The following is a 21,317-nucleotide window of genomic DNA, read 5'->3' on the forward strand; positions in this document are numbered from 1 at the left end:
AGAAAGCTGGACACATTACAAAGTGTTAACCCATTCCACTCGAAACATTGCCTCTCAGCGCAGAAGTGAAATGGCATGGTTTGTGTTTATTTATTTAAAACGTTTTGAAGGAAGTTGAGTTGAATGCAGAAATTTGGTCATGTTTTTTTATTTATTTAGTTAATACATGATATGGCTTAAATTCCACTATAATTACAAAAACTTCTAATGCATTGTCCTGAAATATGGTGATATGAAACACCATTGTCCTCCCATTACTGGTTTACTTAATGTTCACTGGCACAAATTACTTGTACTTTGATATGATAGCAGCCAACTAAAAACACAGAATCAAACATGGTTAAAAAAAATCACACAAGAATACAAAATATTACAATATTACAAAATGGTTAAAATGTACATGGATAATAAAACAAAACAAAATTGTTACAATGTATGCTATATATAATAACATGATACAATGAATTAAAATTACTAGTACTGTAAATTAAGGCTCGTCTTTTCTGATTGTTCAAGTACTGCAACAGGAATTTTGAAGTTTTACCAATGTTAAAACTATATACCTTTTATTAAATACAGTATATCACCCCTCAGCTAGCTGTCGCACTGGAAACATGCAGTAGTAACCAAGTACAACTTGATTTTTTAGAGGTTGAAGAATATTGGCACCTCACAGACTGTCAACTGCTAAGTATCGAAGTGCTTTCACTTCACCTCCTTATCTCTTCTCCTGTATGTAAATGTAAAATGATTTAAAGAATTAAAATCACAGACCTCCCATGTCCATTACGTTAACCAAAACGTGTAGCACTTTGGCACTGGCAGCTGATTTATTTATTCATTTATTTTTAAAATGATTGTAATGCTACAAAATATTGGTTTTCCCAAGTCCCTATTTTGATAAAGCTTTAAACTTTATAATCTTCCTATAGCACCCTATCCCACCGTCTAGCTCCCTTCCCTAAGTTCCTGCCCCCATTTTCCTCTTCCCTGCTTTAATTGAATATGAATGATACCATAAAACTATTCTCCCTGCCAATCTTCACAGCTTCTCTCTTCATTTAGGGTTGGGTGAGTTGACATTTAAAAGTCTCCAAACAAACTACGAATCCTGTGTGTCAAGAACTGGTGGGCAACTATATTTTTCATATATTTTTCTGGATAAATTCTGCCTCTTGACCACTTACACCTTATATACTTAGTTAAAAGGGGTCTATAATTGGTCCCCCCCTACAATAATCTCTTCACCGATCTAGAAGCTCAAAACGTGTTGTGAACTTGTAGATCGGCTGTTCCCACCTTAAGTTCGCCCCAGAATAGGGACACTAGGATTTATGTCAAATCTGTGGTTCTCAAAGGGGGATCCAAACTGAGAGTGTGCAAATGGTCCATTTAGTTCCTTTTGTACACTGTCAGAGTTATGGGGGTCCTTGAAATAAAATAAAAACATTTGAGAACCACCGGATTAAATTGTCTGAATTGGTTCTAATGGGACGTCAACTCTGCTGCATATCTCCAGTGGTATCATTCACTCTTTTTCCGCAGGATGAGGTAGGTGATGGCCAGGATGAGAGTGAGGACGAACGAGATCCAGGCCAAAACAAACGAGTGCCCATAGCTGCCTCCTGCTCCATCCTCTGTGTGGAAAGTAGCCGTGTAGATGGAGGCTGCAATCATTATACACAGACCTGGAGAATAGGAAATAATTGTTTATATTTAAATTGAAAAACAATTCAACCCACCACATGGTGTCCCTATTTTTTCATAGTCATTGCAGGCGAAAATAGCAGATTAAACACCTCAAAATGTTGCATTGCGATGTGGCGTGAGCTAGGAGATCGGCTGTGAGCTTGTAGATAAACTGCAACACCATCGTATGCAATAGGGCTTAGGACGGTGTTTAATCATTTTGTTCTTTCTTTTACCTGATTATGGCCCCTACACACTTTTGTGCTATTTGCTCCGATTATGCTGTCAGGGAGGAGGGACCATATTTGGTGCTCGCCGACAAAACCCCTGATCTGACGCAAGATTTTGCTCTCTTTGTCTGAAAGGCTCTGCGATGAGATCCAGCGGCGATAAAGGTGCTCTCCGATGCCTTCCCGAGCGTTTCTGAATATCTAGCAGGTTTGATATTTGACTCTTTCGCCGACTGTGCTCACAGACAGACAGAAAGTCTGTCTGTATTGATAGATGATAATATATAACCTTTATTCTGTGGGTAGAAAGCCTATTTATTCCTTGGCTAAAATGGTATATCCAGATGTCAATACATATTGGTAGCTATATTAGCCTAATATTGTCATTTGTCATATAGTCTATGAGATCCCACACACTGTCAGACAGCAAATGTTGCTCTTTATTAGGTCGATGTTTCGGTCGCGTAGACCTTCATCAGGACAGACAAATGTGTCTGTCCTTAAAAAATGTGAGCCTCTCCTGCGGTCCTGCAGGTACATTAGACAGACTTAAAGTTACAATACAGATTAGTGATGTGTAGTGAGATTGGTGTGATAGAAGCTGAGAATTCTTGCATTTATAATGAGTCTCATAAGAATCTGTCACATCAATATTGCACTTACAGGCTCACTACTATTTTTGTTTTGTTTAATCATTTACTGTAGAATCAGTCGACAGTGACACAAATTCCTCCCGGGTGCCAAAAGACATTTTACAAATTAAAGTATTTTCCTCATGGCCCAAAGTCAGAGTCTATTAGTTACTTACAGGAGATAAGCTGTAGAACTCCAGAGAAGGTGAACCTCTGGCCCTTGCCCAGAGTGAACAGCTGAGCCACAAACACAAACAAGGCCAGGATGGCAAATATACATGCCAGCACTGAGGTTGCCTGTACTGCCTGAAGGTAGTCTGTAGGGGGCGACAAATAGAGCATAATTTATTGATCAATCAAAAGACATGGGGAATGATGACAACAGAGGGATAGCTGAAACAATATGCAAAATATGTTTGTAAAACAGGAGTGGGAGTCAAAATCAATCCTTTGCTAATATGTGTTCTCTATTTTTTACAGCGTGTTACATTTACCGGTAAATCACTTCTAAAATCAAATACCAAATGAACACATACCATGTGTTAAAAGCCTGTGTGTGTGTACGTGCAAAATAGAAAAACTATTTAAGACCATCAAATGCCAAACTGAACAATTACCGGTAGCCTTTTTTTTTTTCAAGGACCCCTCTATTCTTTCTTTTGACACTATTTTGTGGTGGTCTGTCATTTGGTGCAGAATTCCTTTACTGTCAATGTGCTGTCTGTCTGTCTGTAGGTACAGTAACAGTGAACCTCTGATCAAAATAGCCATTCTGGTTATTCAGATCACTTAGCTGGGGAGTCACTTTTTTTCGGTTCAGTACTACATGCAATGTGCATATACAGATATTATAAGACTGTCAGTAGTATAAGATGTTTTAACCACTTGTCAACTCTGCTGATCTTCTCACTCAACCCAGATTCAGCACAAACATGGGGTCAAATACATCCGACTGCTATGCCACCAAAATGTAGAACAAATCCAACAAACATCAAAAAGTGTGACTCCTTACCCTCCTTCAAAGCCGCCATAAAAGAGCACCTGTCTACAAATTGTAAAGGGTCCTAGAAAAGCCCTCTAAGCTTAGCACCAAAAGGCCATTCATGGCCAACTTGTGTGCAAAGCGCAAGTTGGCAGCTCGACAGAGTGCATTTCTAGTTGTAGCATGTGATTGTATGTCTAATGTATTCATGAATTGAATACACAGGAAAGGAAACAAGCCCCTTTTGTGTTACCTTTTAATTGATTGATTGGAGAATTACAGTACATTTCAAGCACAACTCAATACAAAACGATCAATGATCAATCATGATGATCAATGATCAATCAATCAGGTATGTTTGAGTAAGTATTTAAAGTATTTAAAGTGATTTGAGATTATAGAAGTTGGATTTACCTTCAGGGTAGCCTTTCAGGTTGGTGTAATGCCAGGCTGATTTCACCAGCTCCCATCTGCCCCACAGGTCAGTGTATGCCGTATCTGTCATCCACCAAGCCTGGTGGATGACAGATCAATCATATTTGACATAAAAAAAGAACACATTAGTAAGAAGTGTGTATAAAGTACTAGTTGCTGTCTTCATCTAAAGAAAAGCTGACATACTACATACATCACATTTGCTTTGTTGACTCATGTCATCATAGAGCGTTATGGTGCATTTAATCAGCACACCCTTAGAAGGCTGACACTTCAGAAATGATGCCAACTCTTAACGTCTGTGATCGTGGGAGATTGAATTTGCACTGCACAGACAGCATGTGGTTATCAGATGTTATTTTTGGTCCTTTCTTTTTTAACTGTGTTTTGATAGAGGCGGGCCTCACAGGAGAACATATGAAAGCAACCAAGAACGGACCATATAGTGGACTCACATTATCAATGGTTGCCACCAGAAGCAGGATGATGGTTGTAATGTGCAGAACAACTATTCCGGCCAGGATCAACATTCTGTCTCCCTGAAACAGATATAACAGAGGAAGGATGTACAATATTTAGTTTCCAAACATTCTGTAGTTATATAACCCATCTTTAGACTTGAGGTAAGGCCACTACACACGCATGCAGCTGTTACAAATAACCACCGTCTCAGACAGGGAGATGAACTGAAAAATGAGAACTGTTGCAACAAGTCCAAACTCGTCTCTGTAGTCCCACAAACAGTCCGTTTTTTTGAATAACTGCATGGGCCATCTGCTGTCAAACACCCCCACTTACTCCCACGGAGGATTTCCCTGGCTCAGTGTTTTTACCTCACTGCACAAAGGGAAGATCAGGCTGGTTTAAGAGGTTTTTTTTAAGTACGAACATTTGTCTCAACAAGGACATCTTTGGAACCAGTGAACATCTATGAGATGCCCTCACGAATGCTACCAGTACCATGTGTCATAAAGAGGTCCTTTTTTTCCTCCTCCTTTTTCTTTTTTAAACTTCCCAATGGTTTTATACGTTTCCATAGGCTAAACATCTGACGAGGAACGCCATGTCCATTTTAGATTCATTGCTTCGACAACAAGAAAATAAAATGTAACTAATTACACGCTGTGCCCTTATTGGGACATTCCCGTTCGGGATGGGTGCTGTGCTGCGCTGCTGTTACTCCCGTTAGATGGGCACAGGCCCTATAGTCAACTACAATGAAAAGAGCGCGAGAATACGACGACAGAAAATAATAACACATGTCAATAGTATTTGCCACAAATAAACGCTATTGACTTAATCACATTAGTGGAAATATTTTACAATCTCGTGTCTCTGCTATAGGTTAATTTAGGGCTATAGCCAAGTGGAAACCATGTTATTCGTCAAAGCCCTGATGAAAACCAATTACGCTGTTGATCAGTTTTCACAAGTTCACACATTTTCAAATCCCTCCAAACTTATGTGAAATATTAGCAATCATGATGACCCGCATGCATTGGTCAAACAAAATCTAAACGATATGAATAAACCTTACCTGCTGTGAGCACTTTTACGCACGACAGTTATTTTGGAATCTGAAATGCTGTAGTAGACCCACCCAGCTTCGAATTCATAGCATACACATCACCCTATTTTCTTTCTCCAGCCCCTTCCTACCCTCCCCCCGACCAAACCCCACCCATATCCTCAACTTTTTCTCACTGAAAAACTTTAGAATCAAATGGCCAGTGGTTCCCCAATCCCTACCCTGGGACAGGGCAAAGAGTGCGCAAAGAGTAATGCTTAGTGTGGTTAAATTATAGAACGCTTCTTTTATACTTGGACACATTTCGACTGTGGGTTCATCGTGTTTTTTTAATTGTTTTGTTGAATGAATTCCTTTAGGGAAATAAATCTAGCCTCGAGCTCTAAAGAGCGCTGTGTGTGTAATTCTCTGGCTAAACCAGCTCGGCAGGCAGCTCCCCTGCCCTGGTTGTAATGTTTTAGTAGCCTATGGAGATTTTAGGCACCGCCCATTTCCCCTTTTCACTAGAGTAGACCAAACTTTGAATTATCTGCACTGTGTCACACAACTCAACTGTGTGTATTTGTGTTGTCTTTTACTAGAATATTGTGCCTTTTGAAGACATTATAAGTAGGCCATCTTCAGTTCTTCACCCTAATTAAAATCAATCAGCTGCCTTTCCAATACATTGTCAATTGTCACACTAGACAGATTGCATCAATGATTCCTAATTTAATTAAAGTAAGCTATTGCATGAATATCAATCTCATCAACAGCTGTTTGCTGAGACAGTGGACAGACACCTGTGAGAAGGCACCATATGGGGTTAGTTACCCATGGGGGGGGGGGGGGGGGGTACAAACTAACAAGCTGGTGAGGTAGAGCAGTGGTTCCCAAACTTTTTCAAGTCAAGTCAATTTTATTTATATAGCACATTTAAAAACAACAGCAGTTGAACCAAAGTGCTTTCCAGAACAGGTAGACCGTAGTCTATCACAGTACAATAATAAAACATGTAATACAATTTTCATGTCAAGGACCCCCAAATTGACACTAATTAGCCCACAGACCCCCATTTGAAAAGATATTTTACGATTTACCATTTAATTTCAAGGACCCCAAGTTTGACATGCATATTAGTCTACAGACCCCCATTTAATGGCATTTCATTTATATTGTAAAATCAATAATTTAACTCTGAGAGGGTCCATTTGGTTCCGTTTGTACACTGACCCATTTGGTTCCAAACTATTATTTAGCTGGGGACCCCCTGGAACTCCCTCAAGGACCCCACTTTGGGAAACACTGAGGTAGAGGAAGGTGAGGTGGCGAATTTGTGGGGCATTTCAGCAAGAGGGGAAACGACAGATAGGGCTACATGCATGTTTTTAGGCTTCATGCCTTCATCATGTGGCTTTTTGACCACAGAATATAATTCCAATTTTACAGAATATGATTTCATTTCTACCCATAGATAGGCTACATACGATGCTTCACCATTCTATTGGCAGCAGAATATGGTTCTAGTTATACACACATATTCATACACATACACAAATTAATACACCCAGCCAGCCATTAAGATGCATTAATCTATGCATTAAGTTAACTTTGTCTACTGTACATTTATATATTAATTTTTTTATAACTGTTGGATTGGATATTGTCATCAATTTCTGATCTGATGGTGTTCTTGAGATTCTGTTTCCTTTGACTAGCTATCGTGGAGCTACTCTTGCTCTGTATCTTACAGTAGCCTACTTGCCTCAAATCATCCAATTGCCATCCAAGGCGTAAGAAGACATGGCACCCTTTTCATATTGGACTATTATAGCGCCACCAGCAGGCTGACCTGCCCTGGTGGAGACCCATGTGCCCGGCACTTTATTTATTTTATAGTTTTACTCTGTATCTATCTGTACTGTACTGACTCTAGCGACTGGATCAATAAAGGTCTATCTATCTAACACTGAGGATTTTACTGTGTGTCCCTCACATTGGCTGCAGGACTGATTTCACGATAATCACATTCCATGAGCACAACTTGGACTGTCCGGTCATCATCAAATTAACTATAATGCAAAGCCTTGTGGAAGTCAGATGTATCTTCAAGTCCTCCAAATTCACTTACACAATAATAGCCACCAATCCAAAAACAGTATAGTCCTAGGATTAAAGGAGAATTCCATGCTAGAAGGCTTTCTTACCTTTCTTTGTAGTTGTTACGTCCCCACCAAAGAGGTCCAGGTGTTATTTTGTGCAAAGGCTCCTTATTGGCTATTTCCCCTACCATAAGCCCTGAATGAATTGCATTGAATTGAATGGGGGCTATGGGGTGTTGTGCTAATTCGCTTATTTCCATCGAAATAAGTAGTAAAGTGTGCCGCTTGGGATATTATTTACATTATGAAGAGAGGATATATACAAAAAAATATAAAGTTTGAGCGATGGAAATAAGCGAATTAACACCCCATAGCCCCCATTAAATTAAATGCAATTCATTGAGGGCTTATGGTAGGGGAAATAGCCAATAAGGAGCTATTGCACAAAATAACACCTGGACCTCTTTGGTGGGGACGTAACAACTACAAAGAAAGGTAAGAAAACCTTCTAGCATGGAATTCTCCTTTAACACCATGTGTTATTCAGGGTTTATTTATTATCAATATTCAACCAGTTAATATTCCTTTATGTTTGTAATAAAGGATATTCCTTTGTGTCAAAGATACTTAGCATATAGTGAAATTCAATGTCATTTTCAATAAATAATGCCTTAATTTTCCCGTAGTTTTTCCAAGTAGACCTCATTACCTCTCTACCTTTGCCTGTTCAAAATAGCCTCATATCAGGCTGTTCCCTGATGCCATCATGAGTATGACTAGTGACAAGAATTAGGCTACATTTAAATAAGTAAATGTAGCCGACAATATACACTTTTACATTATAGCCTAGGGCCCTAGGCTTACATATTTTGGATAGAGCTCAACGGCCAGACGTCAGAAGGCCAAAGACTATGTTTCCGCTCTGCATGCACACACGCGCAGTGACGTAGAGTCTGTGGGGGCCGGGGGGGCAGCCGTCCAGGGCCCCCATGAGGAATTGGACCAGGGATCTCGGCCCCCATGAGGAATTGGACCTGAATATATATTCGCCTCGGTTCGTCCCGTTTGTGCCGCACCAGGTCGCGCCCGTTCACGCAATTCTCGTCTTGCATTGACTTTGTATGAATGTATGTAATCCCGCCGCTGGTTAGAGCGGCGGGATTACATACAATGTATGTAATCCCGCCGCTCTAACCATCCAAGTCTGGCACCTTAACACGTCTGTTTTCCTCACTGTCCGGGGTGGTGGACCACGTTGCCTGTCCCCTTGTACACATGCAGATCAGGCATTGAAATGCTAATCTGGGTGCTTAACCTGCCAGGTAGGTAAGGGGATGCATGCATACAGTACTGTACTCTGCTTCTTAGGCTGTATACTTGTTCACAATGAAACCACCAACAGCAAGAACACGGCCTGGCTGCTAGCCCGCCGTTGAAACCTTCCGCCGTCCCAGCAACAAAACACAGAACCTGCCGAGGCGGACAGGACTAGCCTGCAATCATGGCATTTAAACATGCTCTTCTGTTTATAAACTAAACACTGACACGTTTAAAAAGTGTTACAAATAAGTGTTTAGAACCTAAACATGGGGGGGGGGACGGGGACGGGGACGGGGGGACGATTATAAAAACATTTCGTCTCTGCACATGCGTGTGTCTGTCATTATGTGAGCCGCTAATCTCTGGCATTTTTGGACTAGCACATGCATGCCAGTATAAACCGGTCAGGGGATCTAATCTGATCGACAGTAGGAATTGTCTTAAAAATATGTTTTTTTTTCTTGTTTTGTTTGTTGATGTTTATTGCAGAACAATATATATTTATATATATATATTTATATTCCCAAATCTTTTCAATTTTTTCTCCCCAAAATGGTGGCAGCCTGCTTCATATATTTTGTTGTATCTATCAGTGTTCAGAGTCAATGCAATGGGCCGGCCGTGTGGGTAGGCAACCCGGCCTGGCAGAGACATGTGCTCTGAGCATTGATTGATTGATTGAAATATTTATTAACAGTTTGCAGAATTACAGTACATTTCAAGCACAAACTCAATACAAAGACTGTTAACTGTGAGTGGACGACCCAATTAAGCATTACACTTGTTTACAACAGGGTCCACCTTGTTCAATTCATCAAAACATTTAGAGACATGATACAAATAGACACTTCTATATAGTTAAAGAACAGAACAGGAATTCATCATAAAGGAAGCAAAAAGGGAAAAGATACATATACAGTGAGGGGAAAGGGGGGGGGCGCATTCAGATTTTACAGGGGCCAGTTTCGAATTGCAGCCATCCGTAGGTGCCCTTTGAGAGCGGTTTTGAAGGAGTCAAGGGATTCACATGTCTTAATGACTGTTGGTAGGGCGTTCCACATTTTGGTGGCATAGGAGCGAAAATAATTTAGTCTCTTGTTTGTGCCGAATCTGGGTTGTATGGTTTGTTGCACTCCCTCTGGTGTTGTGGGTGTGCATGGGTATCTTGGTGGTGTATCGAATCTTGTGGACCAGACCCATTGCAAGATGCTGTACTCTGTCGTCGACCCTAAGTCATCCCAGCCTGTCAAAGGGGGGGGGGGGGGGGGGGGGGTGAGGTCACTGAGGTGGGTTCGAGGAGTGAGGCCAGGTAGGAGCCTGACCAGTTTGTTTTGAGAGGTCTGGACTCGGAGCCTTGTTTTAAGGGCCTTTGAGGTGCATGCATAGTCAAAGAAACCTTGTACGAGGGCTCCTGTTAAGGTCTTCAAGGTGTTTTTGTTGACCAGTGAGGAGATCCTGTAAAGGAATCTTGTTCTTTGATTGACTTTTTTGATTTTTGATTTCATCACCGGAAAGATTGGCCTCCAGGATGGAACCTAGGTAGGTAATTTCATCTTTTCGTGTGATAATATTGTCACCCACTCTAACCAAGAAGCCATCTGCCTTGCTGAGATTACTATTTGATCCGAAGAGAATGGATTCAGTTTTTCCCAGGTGTAAGGATAGTTTGTTATCAGCAAGCCATGGTGCAGATTCTACCTGATTCTACAGCATAACTCTGTCTCTGTGGCTCTGAGGGGCGCACTTTTCTATTTGAAATTTGAATTTTAGTATTCATTCACATTTGTTTTATAATTGCTTGCCAAAGCATATAATAGGCTAATGCGAATGTGTCAATCACCTGCTGTTAAACAAACTACTCACATCTTTGATACATTTCTAAACATTCTTGTTGCTTTTTGATTGGCCCACACCTAATGACGCTTTATTGATGTTGATCACACTTCCACAACCCTGCTGTGTGAACACACGTGACGACGTGAGTCTGCTGTCTAGTCTACTAACCTGACATCAACCTGGAGATGTCTCGCGAACACAAAATAAAAACGTCTTTGCTTTTATTTATCCTATTATTTGTAGCTGTTTGCGCATTTCATCCGATAAAGGTTCCCCAAGGAACAGTGTCACGGCAATCAAAAATCGACACAGAGAACACAGGAGAGAATTCTTACTCAGTGCGGGTTATCCGAGGGGCTCCTCTGCACAAATCTGACCACGTTGGTCTTCGGTTCCCCAAGGACATAGAAGCCAAAGTGAAAGAAATGGTCAAAAGATTTGAACAAGATGTGAAATATTTACCCCAGGCTTGGGCCGTTGGTAATGTTAGTAGTCCTACGCACAAAAGTCAAATGGATGCTGGATATCAAGCAGATTACCCAGGTAAAAGTTGCTTTAATTATTGATACGTGTCACAACTAATGGTAGAGTAGGCTGTTATATGTCTGTTTAAATAAAGAAGTAGGCCTATATATTGTTTTGTTATGTTAAAGTCCTGGGCTATATTCTAATAGTAGGCTACATAATCACTGATAGTGCATGTACATTGTACATTAGGGGGGGTCTTGTCTTGCCAGCTCTAAAAATACATGTTCAGGAGAGTTGCCAATATCCGCCAATCAGGTGATGGTACCCATTTATCAGCTTCAAATTTATAGTGTCCCAGTTCCAATTTAGTCTGTTCACTTATTTGTGTCATCATCACTCCCAATTTCGTGACCAGAATGTCAGATGTTACTGAATAGAGAGCTGAATAGGGAGCAGAATGCATTTTCTCTAATGTTACTGAATAGAGAGCAGCAGCCAGGAGCACTGGACCAGGGCTATAGGGTAGCCCCTTTCTGGACCCTCGGTTTTTGGACGTCGGTACCCCAGGGTCCCTCAGTACTTATTCCTTCCACTCTCCATGGGAGACAGATGTACATAGCCTCCGTTCACGCTGTGCTGAGCACCGCTTGAGTGTTGGTCAGATGTGTCAAAGACGCATAAAGCGGCTATAGGAGACAACGTAAACGTGGGAGAAATCGCATTAAGCGCCGATGCCGTTAAGTATTTTTGTTTTGTTTTGGCTGCTCTGAAATTCTCTCTTCCTCACTTCCCATGTCCCACCTCCCACGACACAACAGCATTATAAACATCCTGCATGTACGCGTCGGCCAATCAGAGGAAGCAACTAGGACGTGCAGCTAGCCAGTCGCCGCTCGGGAGGCGGTACAATTGGAAGTCAACAAGGAAGTGAGAATTTCAGAGCAGCCAAAACTTTAAAAAAAAGATTAAAAATACTTAACGGCATCGGCGCTTAATGCGATGTCCTATAGCCGCTTTATGCATCTTTAAAGCAGCGTGGCGTGAACGGAGGGTATACATCTGTCTCCCAAGGAGAGTGGAATAAGTACTGAGGGACCCTGGGGTACGGACAAAATTCAGAAACGGTAACCGAGGGTGCCGAAAGGGGCTAGGGGCCTGGGAGATCCTAGCCATAGTTCACATTATGAGTTATGAGATCATGTTTCAGGCTTCAGGCTAGCTCTGGTCCATAGCTCTAATGCCATGCAAATTGGCATTAGAGCTATTTCAGCTAGAACATTTAGGCCTAAATAGCCTATTATCACTGGGGGAATTTATTATTGACTGCATTGCCTTTTGTATTCACTAGGTGTCCAAAGTGTCAAAGCTGGGAAGGTATTGGGCCCATCATTTGATTCCAGCGCCTTTGTCCCTGAATGGCTGGCTATGAGGCCTCTGGTAGAATGCAATGACGACATCAACACCATGACTCTCACCGCCACTGGGCGAGGATCCACACACCTACTTGTACGTAGAGGTGAGTGAGTGTGTTATTATAACTTTTCACATCAATGTGCTGGCACATAAAAAGCTTGTTTTGCTTATTTGGAACTCCAGTCCAGAATCTTCTCTTAATATCAGATGTGGGAAAAAGTTGAGGAGTAGATAGATAGATAGAATACTTTATTGGCAGTTTAAGAAAATGACATCATTTTAAAAAGCGCCAAATGGACTTAGACACAAAAAAGCCTTCGCTTGTTTCCATTGTGGTCAACTTTGTAACATGAAACTATACACATACATTACTGTACAGACAAAACAACCATGGAACATATAATAAATAATCCTTATATTTAAGGCTGGGAGCTATATACATAAGACAAGAGGTACCCTGAGAGAATAGTCCTGAGCATGGGAGATGGGCTATCCAGGGTCGGAAGCTAACTATGAGTTTGACCAGATGAAGAGCCTTGGCTCGAAACGTCATCAATAAAGTATAACTTGAGTTCTCTTATCTTTTTCTGATGTCACTTTTGAACCCAGCACCTCTACTAAGTGATGCATGATTTTCCCATCTGGAGTTTGGAGTTTGGAGTTTGGAAACGCTCGTTGGAAATCACTCAACTGTCCTGCGTACCACCTGTTTCTAAATGTCACATAATGCAGGAGGCAGCAAAATGTTGTGTTATAGAAAACAAGCACTTCCAAACTCTGACACAAAAATAATCAAATGCAAAGCATTTCTTGACAGAAAGTAGCTCATAACCAGGGCTGCACACAACTTTTTTGGTCTAGTACTCAGAGGAGCACCTGGAGGAGTTACTTGGTGCTCCTAAAATGCGGCGACCCGTCTCGCCGGATGGATAAAAGAGGGATGCATGAATAACTTATAGCAAAACGATATTTATTGGATAAGTGGGGACTGGGGAGTCAATGGAGAGTATTGCAACTCTAGTCTAGATTCATCCCATTATACAAAAAAATCTAGAGTTGCAAATTGCAGCTATAGGTCCATGTGTATTCCAGCCCTATATGAATATTCTAATACAAACTTCTTAATACTTCCTAAGGATAATATGAGAATCAAAGCAATATTTAGATACTTTTTTAAATTTAAATAGCCGATCTACTAGTTCATAACGTGTTGCGGAGGCGACACATTGTGAGCTTGCAGATCAGCTATTGCCTATTTGTTTAACATACGACACGTCGTACGGCGAAGCATACGTCAGGCTTACCTCTTGTTTTTAGCCGAGGCGATGTACACACAGTCAACACAGAGTCAAGACAGTCAGACACACATGGCTCCTCGTGCAAAATAAACAGTGTACACTACCTGACTTTACGATAATAAGGGACAGTATGTCGGTACACGCTGTTGTCATGTTGATAAGCTTCATATTGTGCAGCAGTGCCAGTCCGTGAGAGACGGCATCGCACACAAGCAACTTGCTCCAGCACCCGGTAAACAAGCAGTGAGCAGCATTGAATCCTCCCCATAGAGTGGATCCTCCCTCGTTTGACTAAGGACGTGCTGTGATTAGCCACAATGGCCAGTGCACTTGTGCAAGACGTGCTGTGATTGGCCAGTAGTAGCTACTTTGAGTGGCAGTCAGTGGGAAATGCTCTCGCCACAGAATTTACTAGTATTCTGGCCATGATAATCATTCTGTGCGGCCCCAGCTGTTGGTACACAGAAGCACTTCCCGGCGCTTGATTGACAGCGCATTATGAATTTTGACAGAGCATGCGCGCTGGCGCACCACTTATGTGCAGCCCTGCTCATAACGTTTCTATGGTGGATTTTTATGAAACAAAAGCTTTGCAGATAGAGGATAATTCAAGCTTTTCGTACTGCTGCAATGTTGGTGAGTTTAACATTGTTTAATGCAATCAGACAGGACTTTTCTGTTTCTATGAATGGCATGTCAAGGCCAGAAAGTAGTTTTTTGCCACTCAGTGGGCGTTCCCGCATAACTTCCAGGTACGATGATGTCACGCGCATACCCTCTATTCTATTAGTTTTTGGAAGAAGTTGAGGCCACATTGTTGTATCAATCAAGCAAGTCAATCTCTAGCTTAATGTAGCATTACGCGGAAGCTGGGATTGAACCCGGGGCTCCCACTCGCCAGACCAACGCCGTGCGCAACCTACCGTGCCAATACGGCTGAGCCCGATTGGCAGGGCTGTTGCGGGCTGGGTCTTGGCTGGGGGCTACAATCATCCCCCCAGTCTTTCAAGCGCTTCTCACTTCACACCGCGGACCGCCAATCGGGCTCAGTCCTATTGGCACAACAGGTTGTGTGTTGGTCTGGCGAGTGGGAGGCGAGTTCAATCCCCGCTTTTGCGCAATGCTGCATTAACAACAGGCCTTTGCTTGTGCAGGATTCTTCCAAAGGAGGGCTTTAAACTGGGCTCAGAATTACAGTATATGGATATAAACGGATAATCCTGTCAGCATCAGCGTTTTGAGTGGAACATTTCATTTTTCTGAAGGCTGTTCATTACTGTATGCACTTCAAAATCCCTAGCCTATAGTGTATTTTGTGAAATATTTATATACGTTTTGTGTGAGCACTTCATTTGGAAATCCTGGTCCCCAAAAGGCTTGTAAACCACTGCCCATTGCTTAAAGGGACACTGTCACAATATTAGCTTTGTTTGTTGTAGGGCTAATGTTCCATTGGCAGCCATAAAACTTGCCATAGTTGTGCTAAAACGTTTACTCCAGTGATGTCATCCATGAGTATGAAACTACAGCCAAATGTTTGCCCCCTAATATGGACTGTAGGGGTTCAACTCAAGTGGTTAATTATTTCCACATTAATTTAACATTGTGCTGTTTGTTCAATACATTAGTGGTTCTCAAAGTGGGGTGCTGGGGGGACACCAGCAAAATGAGTTAATATAGCATCAAAATCAGTTCAACCACTTGAACCCTATAGGCCTATTGGCTCTTTGAAAATAGCCAACGTAAAACATTTTAAAACTAAAATCTCACATGGGGTTCCCTGGTCAAACATTTCAGATGGGGATCTGTGGACTCTGTGGCCAAATGCATATAAATTTGTCCTTCACTAGAAAACGTTTGAGAAACACTGCAATCATAATTTCCGTTGCAGAGGATTCCACCCCCATCTCCCCGTTCCAGTTGCCACCACACTGTGGTTACTCTGTGAGTACATCATGGAAGGATCTAGTGATGACAGCACCTTATGACGGATGTTACATCACACAGGAGGTAGAGTAGAGGCAGCATATCTCTCCTTGATCAATTATGTTGTGGGCTTGTAGATCTCATGCAGGCCATTCAGTCCTTTCTCCCTCTGTTAGAATGGGAGTTATGTTCTGCCCATGCTGTGGTGGGGAGCCTCACTGAAGCTATCCTGTCCTGCTCCTCCTCCGTCAGCACCAGGGGTGGTGGTCCTCTGTTCTCACTATGGCATGGTTGTCCACCTGTATAATGGGGAGGAGGGGATTTGCTCAGCAGCTTGGGCTCTGGGTAAGTAGGAGGATCCTGTGCTGGTTTGTTTGGCTAGTTCAGGGGAATACATACTATTCACTCTTGTATATGCCATTTTTCCCAACGTTTTTCAAATCAAGATACTGCACTTATATTTGAAATATATTTTATTTAAAAAACATGTATGAACTATGAAGTAGTAGATTGGAAATTTGGAATCCTAAAGGCATGTCTTTCTATCCTTTGTTCTCAGTGAATGGTGAGTGGGATCCTTTTGCGTCAACGCTCTGTGCTCACCCTATAGACGTCCGACCTGGTCAATGTCTTTTCTTTATTCCCCTCCGTGCTCCCTGTGTTACTGTTGGCGTAAGTTTCGGTTTTACAGTTCGATTTATTATCATTGTCAGCAGCTGGCATGTGACCAGGGTATATTTATGTATGATTATTTTTGTTTCCAGGACGGTGTACTTCTGAAACTGCTTCTGAACAAACACCAATTTATTCTCTCCTGTCCAGTCTACCCTCATCTATTCCCCTACTTCCCATCTCCTCCATACTCTCAACCCTCATTTCCTGGTGACCCCCAGTATCCTTATTCCCCAGACCCCGGGAGTATTAAAGCTCCAAGCAAACCACCTCCTCCTCCTCAACCACCAACTCAACTTTCCCAAGGCCCTCCTGGTCCATGGCCTGCGCATCTCCCACGGCCTTCACCAGGCAGTCCCCCAGGAGTGCAATCTTCACAGTCCCCGCACCTCATAATAACGCCTGGCCAGTTGCCCTATTCTCCTGGAATTTACCCAAATCCCCCTTCCCAGCCCTTTATTCCAGACTACCCAGCCACTACCCAGGCTACCCAGCCCCCCAAACGACCTATAGGTCCTCAGTATTATCCTAATCCACAGTACTACCCCTTACCTACTAAAGAACCACATGTTCAGGGACCACCTACATCTGCTCCCCAGTTTCCGAAGCAACCTTTGGGTCCACAATACCCGCAATACCCGCCACAATACCCGTTGCAATACCCACCTTATCCACCTTATTATAACCCCTTTTATCTAGCACCTATATCCTCTAGTATCCCGTCTATCCCTAAGACTATAGTACCAGAAGAACCCCATGTTCCCCGCTATTCCTCTGGTCAGTATTACCCACCTAGTTCATTTGACCACTATTACCCCTATGGGCCCATTTATGTACCCATGCCTCCACCTGCCAAGGGGCCACCTCATGACTCCCAGGAACAACCCTCGGGTCCAATTGACACAGCAGTGCCCGCAGTTCAACCAACACAGCCTTATGGACGATGGATGTGCCCTCCAAATGCTCAGGCCTTCTGTAGCTACTATCCCTACCATGGTTTGTATCCACCCCAAAACCCTGTGCCCCTTCATCCTCATGCATCCACCGCCATTCCTCCTACTACCCCAGAGACGGAATCTCTTACTCCACATCCTACTACCCCAGAGACAGAATCTCTTAGTCCCCATCCTACTACCCTAGAGACAGAATCTCTTAGTCCCCATCCTACTACCCCAGAGACGGAATCTCTTACTCCCCATCCTACTACCCCAGATACTGAATATCCTGCTACCCCAGAGTCTGAAAGTTTTCCCACCCCAGGTACTGATTTTTTTTTTACCCCCGTGACTGAATCACCTACTATCCCCGAGACTATCCCCTACTTCCCCCCCGCAACCGTTGCTCAACCCCCTCAGCTTTCCCCATCCCTCCAGTGTGTGGCAGGGAGGATGACGCTTACGTTGCCTTCTGCTGACCCAGACTCCATCCGGGTTCTACAAGGTGGGATTTTTACTGTAAACATTGTCTAGTTTCTTCAAAGAGAGCCAAATATAGAATGAAGGGAAACCGCCATGCATCCCTCAGTGCCGGCCTCACATTTGTTTCTTCAAGGCCAGATGTGAAAAATGGCATATTTGTAGTTGTCAAAGCATGCCAGAAAAGTAGCGGCAAAAGCATGTACTGTATATCCTGAGCCTTAAGATGACAGTGACAGACCACAGGGTGGTGGAGGTGGTATGTGTACAGTGGGGTGTTAATGTATTATATCACATTTCCTGCCTTATTTTGTGAAAACGACAATTATTTGAATAATGGAAAAGAAGGTTTTTCTTTCTTTTTTGCAGACATCCACTCTAGTCTGTTGGTCAGAAACTTTCAAGCCCAAACCAAGAGCTAGTCACAGCTTATCACAAAATATGTGCCTGTCTGTGGGGTTGTTGTTAGTTATCAATATACTCACCATTACATACAAAGCCCTCAACAATCAGGCCTCGGGCTACCCCTCTGAACTCATCCAACGCAATGTCCCCTCCCGCTCCCTCAGGTCGGGCACAACCTCCTGGAACCTCACAAGTCTTAACAAATGAACGTGGGGTGACGGGGCCTTCTCGGTGCGTTCCCCTTCACTGTGGAACTCACTCCCAACTCGCATCAGAGCTTCACCACGTTCACCACACCCACCTTCACCACGTTAAAAAGCACTCAAAAAACCTTTTTTCAGACTTGCTTTCCCTACATAAATCACCTAAAAGCACAGATCTACAAAATGTTCCGTGTTCTAGTTGGCATCGTTCCATCTTACATATTATTTCTGTTGATGCAGTGAAGACATGCTCCAGTGTGCCAGAGTGGTGTAAATACATGTTGGAGTACAAACAAGGTCATGGAGTGACCCTCCACTCTCCACATCAATCATCCAAATGCCCCATCCCTCAGGTTAGAGCCTCCACAATGGTTTCATTTTCAAACCACCAGAATTTTCCTTCCTTCACTTCCAATGCATCTGTAATGTATTTATTAATTCTCATTTCTGACATAACATGCTCACTCATTTTTGTTTTTGGAAGTTTTGGACCTTGTCTTGCTGATCGGTTTCCTGTCTTCTCCCAATAGAATACCACTACCATTGTTCTGAGGTTTAAGGACCTGGTCCTTAAAAAGTATAGGACCCTGAAGGTGGAATGTCCATACCAAGGTCCTATTTCCATTATCCCCAGGCCTAAAGTGTACTGTTCTGCTCACCGTATGACTGTAGAACTCCCCCCTGGTCTCATCGCTGGAGTTGTTGTTAAGGGTGCGTTTTGCTTGTGTGTGTATGTCGTATAGTATATTTTTCAGGTACATATGGTTGTCATCATCTCTGCATGAGTTGAATTGCAACATGGTTTGTGGTTCTGACTTCCCAAGCACTGCTGTGCATACTGAGATGAGTGGAGGTGGGGAATAGTTGTTTAGTTTAGTTTAGTTTGAGTACTGCACTTAACCATAGTGATTTAATGTGTTGAATGCAGTAATTTGGCTTACATCATGTTTTTTTGGACCTAAATTATAAATGTTTGTCTCCATTTGTGCATACTGTACATAGTTATTAACTCAGACTTCACTGCATTTCCTTTCATTTTTAGATGCCAAAGGGAACCAGATGAAACTTCAGGACGCCCCTCAGCATTGTGGGTATTTTGCCAGGAAGGGAAAAGATGGCAGAATCATTCTAAAACTCCCCCTCAATCCAGACTGTCATATGAGTGTACAGGCAAGTATATAAACCCAGTGAACACACTAACACAAATTATTTGAATATTTGATCCATATAAATATGTATTTTCTTTTTTAAGGGAAAGGAGCACCTCATCAATATTGTCTACACAACTATGCATGGAAGAAGAGAGGCTCAATTGTCCTGTCCAGTTTCTATTCCAGTGTCTCACACAGGTAGACATATTTTGATAATACTTGATCAAACCACTTTTTGATGCATGTCCAAAACTTTTTACTTTTCAGGTAATGGATTTTTTTCAAATAATTTAACTAATTTTATAATGGAAGTCAAAGGGGCTCTGTGATTGTTGTCACAGGCTGGTCACTGAAACGCAAACACAGGATATGATGTTATTACCCAAAGTGCCACGGACTTGGGGACTCTGCATGGCAGGACCATCCTCCTCCCTGAGCCACAAGCTCTTGTTAATACTTTTTATTGGTTATAAAGGCCACTTTCAACCTTGCCGTCCCTATTTTGGGCAGGTCGTGAAAATCGTATGTGAAAATCTTAAATGGTGAAAATAGGTAATCTAAAAGCTTACAATTGTGAGCTTGTAGACTGGCAATTTTTGCAACTTTGGCACAAGATAAGGTATGGAATGGGCCATTGATTTATGAAAATATTGAGATGCAAGATTTCTGCCCGACAGGGACAATATGCTAATAATTGTTTTTATTCAGTTAATGTTATTAACTGTGACGGACATTTGTCATGCTGTCGCACAGAGTGCAACCTTCCCAGTGACCAGCATCTCCCCTGTGGATCCAACTCTTCATCCCAACAACAGTGCCTCTCTGTTGGCTGCTGCTTCAGCGCTTCGCCCCCTGCCTGCTACTATCCAATGGATGGTGAGCTGTGCTTCTGTCGCCAATCAACGGCATTTTCATGGTATTTAGCTGGATCGAGTTGATGGGTTTGGAGCATGGAGATATAATCTCTAGTTGCTACAGTAGAATTGTGAAAAGGCCTAGGCTGCAGTCATGCTGGCAATGACACCTTGGGTCTCATTATCAATTTCCCCCTGAGAGTCCTGAGCTTTTGTGTATCTGATTGTTCCCATGTGTCCCCCTGCCGTCAGAGTGCACTATGGATCGTCACTTTGTCTTCTCTGTCCCTTCGTCCCTCAACGAGCGTCTCATGTCCCGTGCCTCGCTGGTTGCTGCTAACAACTCCTCCTGCACCCCTCAGAAGGTGACGCGTGACTATGCCCTCTTCAAGATACCAATGGACGGCTGTGGGGCTGTGAGACTGGTGAGCGTTAACAGTCAGTGTTCATATCTCAGAATAGAGGGTATGCGCGTGACATCATCATCAAACCAGGAAGTTATGCGGGAACACCTACTGAGTGCCAAAAAAATATTTTCTAGCCTTGATAGCTCATACATCCAAACAGAAAATTCAAATATGATTGCATTAAATGATGTTAAACTCAATTTGACACTCACTTTGCCACTCGATTTGACATTCACTTTATGCATGCACATACCCTCTATACTGTAATATTGTTTTGAGCATATGAACGGCACATTTTACTGGCCAAAGTGATCATGTTTTGGCAAAAGTCTTAATAATTTCTTCTACCCTGTCTTCACAGGAGGTGGGTAA

The 21,317-nt window shown here is 42.5% G+C and overlaps 2 protein-coding genes across 2 annotated transcripts; one reads left to right on the forward strand and one right to left on the reverse strand.

Moving 5' to 3' along the window:
• Positions 1–132: 132 nt before the first annotated feature.
• LOC308312968 (epithelial membrane protein 1) lies at positions 133–5,603 on the reverse strand. Its single transcript, XM_080759798.1, has 5 exons — positions 5,506–5,603; positions 4,424–4,507; positions 3,948–4,047; positions 2,728–2,868; positions 133–1,688 (listed from the first exon to the last, which is right to left on the reverse strand). The coding sequence occupies exons 2-5, from the start codon at positions 4,496–4,498 to the stop codon at positions 1,525–1,527; spliced, it is 480 nt and encodes a 159-aa protein (XP_080615924.1). The 5' UTR covers positions 4,499–4,507; positions 5,506–5,603; the 3' UTR covers positions 133–1,524.
• Positions 5,604–19,792: 14,189 nt separating this feature from the next.
• On the forward strand, positions 19,793–21,317 carry LOC308312333 (zona pellucida sperm-binding protein 4-like; the record flags this gene model as incomplete). Its single annotated transcript, XM_080758935.1, has 4 exons — positions 19,793–19,882; positions 20,438–20,560; positions 20,791–20,976; positions 21,307–21,317. Exons 1-4 carry the CDS (start codon positions 19,822–19,824, stop codon positions 21,315–21,317), a joined length of 381 nt encoding a protein of 126 aa, XP_080615061.1. The 5' UTR covers positions 19,793–19,821.

Source organism: Protomyctophum bolini (genome assembly GCF_963924005.1).
Source record: "Protomyctophum bolini genome assembly, chromosome: 3".
Taxonomy (NCBI): Eukaryota; Metazoa; Chordata; class Actinopteri; order Myctophiformes; family Myctophidae; genus Protomyctophum; species Protomyctophum bolini.